We start from the raw sequence: 3,681 nt of genomic DNA, 5'->3' as shown, positions 1-3,681 counted from the left end.
TTAGGGTGCGTTTACTTCTGAGTTAGCAGTGCTAATTCTGATAACCGGATGTGACGTCATTAGCACGTGTATTCGTGCTTGCTTGTCCAATTCGAAAGTGAACACATACGCTAACAAGAAATATGGCGGTTTCCAGTCATATTTCTTGTTAGCGTATGTGTTCACTTTCGAATTGGACAAGCAAGCACGAATACACGTGCTAATGACGTCACATCCGGTTATCAGAATTAGCACTGCTAACTCAGAAGTAAACGCACCCTTAGAGATATGATGATGTGAATGCACGTGATTCATGGTTGTGATAGTAATAACTAACTACTAGACTACTACTAATTACTTACTCACTATTTTACTAAGAATAATAATTAAATTACTTATAAATAGCTACAGACTGATATGTAGAGCCTATATAAGAAAACTGGTAAAACTGATAGCCACTTAGCCACTGATTATCAGTTCTTACATTATTATAATATAATATATTAATATAAATTAATTAGTAGAATTACCTTTGCTATTATTTAACTTAACTAAACATTTAAAGTTAATTATCTTTATCTCAAGTGTTAAACCGAACCAAAGTTAACTTTACTACCTAAATGTGTAAGAAGTTTTACTGATTTACTGTATCAGTCTTTACCAGTATAAATAATAAAAGTTTCTTAAGTATTTAAAAAAAATGTTTTATTTCTTTAAAAAAAAAGCATAAATTACTGGATAGATAGATAGGTAACACTTTATTGCACCAAAAATATATCCGCGCTGGATCCAGCTGGAATGATGTTGATCCAGCAAAAATCCACCTGGATTGAAAACACTGCTGGATTGCAATCCCTACATGGGATATAATAATATACTACACTAATAATGGATTTTTTCATACTTTTCGGTTATCCGACTTTTCAATTATCCGACCAACCCCAGTCCCCAATTAAGTCGGATAATCGAGGCTCTACTGTATTTTATTAATATTTTAAAAGTCGTTTCATCAACTCGTTCGTCAGAATTAAGCGTATTTTTGCAGAAATGGTGAAAGCAGATTTAAAACAGAAACTCAACTGAAATTGCATTTAAAATTTTGATGTATAGAAAGACACCGCAAACAATTACTTTTTCAATGTAATACATGTAAACAGACTTCTACGTGTGGGGAGGTTTTAGAGCAGTGATTCTTCGAAATAATTTACATATTTTAAAATAATTATTATATTTTTTTTGTATTAATGTAATAAATGTACTAGTAGATATGAAACAACGGACTTTTCCTTATTTTTATTATTAATTTTAAGTATAACGTGTTTTAAAGATACTTAACATTAAGAACACAAATACTTTAGTATAAAGGGTAATAAATGTATTGTGCATGTAATCTCTAAAGAAAGATGTCAAGACTGTAATTAAGCATCTTTGGCAAATAATCAATTATTTGTGGAAATTTTCTGATGATAAAAGAATTTTGTTAATCTATTGATTACAATCTGACAATGTCAGTATTGTTTAATTTAAATATAATGTATAATTAAATGTATTAACATCATTAAAATATTTTAATACGTACTCTATACTACGTGTTTATTTTTATCTTTTTGTTTTGTTTTTTACTAATTGTTTTAATACAGTATTAAAATAAATATATTCATATGCACAATCGTTATTTCTTCGTTTCTTATATTCCAATTACAAATATCTGTAATTAGGAATAATATAAATATAAAAGAATAAATTTAACCCAAACATTCGTGACGTCAGGAAGACAGGACGCTATAAGAATTGTATGGCGGTGCCATGTAATCGAGTTTTGCACAGCTGTGCGTTGTGATTGGTATAAACTGATCACGTGACTTTAAAATCAATAACATATATGGCGTAAGGAGTTTTCAGTCTGTGTATCTTTAGTCTGTTCCTTCATTTTTATATTTATAATATACTGAAAATTCTCCCGCAGAGCACGACGGAATATTTTTATGAGAAAATAAAGATTGAAGAATTGAGAGGAGCTTCAAGTGGAGCTTGACGTTTTAATGCNGATTTACTGGCAGTCAAAAATGAATTTGAGTTAAAACTAGTTTTAACTAGACAAAACGGGTTTTAACAAAGACATTCAGTATAAACTAGTTTCAACTAGTTAAAACGCGTTCTAACTAAAATCGGGTTTTGACTGTAACATATATACTAGCAGACCCCGCCAGCCTTGTTGTGGCTCAAAATGTATCTATTATAAATGTGTTATAACACTTTTTTCGTGGGGGGGAATTTTTCGAAAAATTTTTTCTTAGTGTACATTCTGTTGACGTACCCTATTAAAACGCAATCATAAACGCAAAAACCCGCATCTAAAATAGTATAATAGAAGCCAAGTTCTTCACAGTAAGCCTTAATCCTGTCCCTCTCCCCCGCGGGGGGAATATCGAAAAATCCCTTCTTAGTGTACATTGTGTTGACGTACCCTATTAAAATGCAATCAAAAATGCAAAAACCGCATCTAAAATAGTATAAATAGAAGCAAGCCTTACGAGGAAGGCTTACCGTAAAGAACTGTCCATCCCCCATGTTTAACGGAATAATATACAGCCTATGTCCACCCTGAAGTTCCATTCTAAATATTGGTGAAAAAGTTTTTGAAATCGGATGAGTAGTTTTGGAGATTACCTGCTGCATCCAAACTTACATACAAACATTACCTCTTTATAATATTAGTATAGATGCCATATTTGTAAGAAGCCATTCAAGACTGAAACCACGCTAAAAGAACATTCGAAAATTCACATTGAAAAGTGTAATGTTTGTAATAAAGAATTTAAAAGTAAACGCAGTTTAATCAATTACCAGAAAATTCATTAAGACGAAAAACCGTTTCGTTGTGAAAAATTCATTTGACGTTTTTACCAAAAAACATGTATTAAAATATTTTACGAAGCCACTCGCAACGAAGACAATTTTCGTTACGTTTGTGAAGTGTGTAACAAGGGATTTTATTAATATTTTAACAGTCGTTCCATCAGCTCGTTCGTCAGAATTAAGCGTATTTTTTGCAGAAATGGTAAAAGCAGATTTAAAGGAGAAACTCAACTAAAATTGCATTTAAAATTTTGTTGTATAGAAAGACACCCCAAACAATTACTTTATCAACATAATATATGTGAACAGACTCTTACATGTTGGTTTTAGAGCAGTGATTCCTCGAAATAATTTAAAAATTTAAAATAATTATTTTATTTTCTTTGTATTAATATAATAAATATACTAGAAGATATGGAACAATACAAACTTCTTTTTACTTTTATTACTAATTTTAGGTATAACGTGTATTAAAGATAGAGGAGAAGGTGGTATTATGGAACCCCAATTATATTTTAGTGAATTGTAAACGAAATATCATAACTACACCCACATTTTTTGTGCCAAAAGTACTGGTAACTAATAAACTAAATGTTCCTAATTGGATTTTTCGCTAGTGTAACTATAAGTATGGTTTTTGAAAACTTTTGTACAAAAAGTCCGAAAGCAGGCTTAGAGAAAATCGGGTGGTAATATGGAACCTTACTATATATTTTCAAAAAAATGCTTTAATGTAGCCAAAAACAAATAGGAAAGGACAAAAAATGTTAAATAATTACAAAATTATTTACTCCAATGTATTTTATCGCAAAAATGCTTTTATAATAGAAAAATATGACCTCC

General features: G+C 30.4%; 1 protein-coding gene across 1 annotated transcript in view; it reads left to right on the top strand.

Annotated features, from left to right (window-relative positions):
- The window catches only part of LOC111638297 (zinc finger protein 615-like), a 4,851-nt gene extending 2,837 nt beyond the window's left edge, over positions 1–2,014 (top strand). Inside the window, exon 3 of the mRNA XM_023383984.1 lies at positions 1,946–2,014. Within this exon, the coding sequence (XP_023239752.1) occupies positions 1,946–2,014 (69 nt within the window). The remainder of the gene's footprint in view (positions 1–1,945) is intronic.
- The last annotated feature ends 1,667 nt before the right edge of the window (positions 2,015–3,681 follow it).

The sequence above is a fragment of the Centruroides sculpturatus genome, unplaced genomic scaffold (genome assembly GCF_000671375.1).
Source record: "Centruroides sculpturatus isolate CEXI.00-Female unplaced genomic scaffold, Cexi_2.0 scaffold1136, whole genome shotgun sequence".
NCBI classification, from domain to species: Eukaryota; Metazoa; Arthropoda; class Arachnida; order Scorpiones; family Buthidae; genus Centruroides; species Centruroides sculpturatus.
Note: the sequence above shows the minus strand (reverse complement) of the source record. Positions and strands in the feature narration are given on the sequence as shown.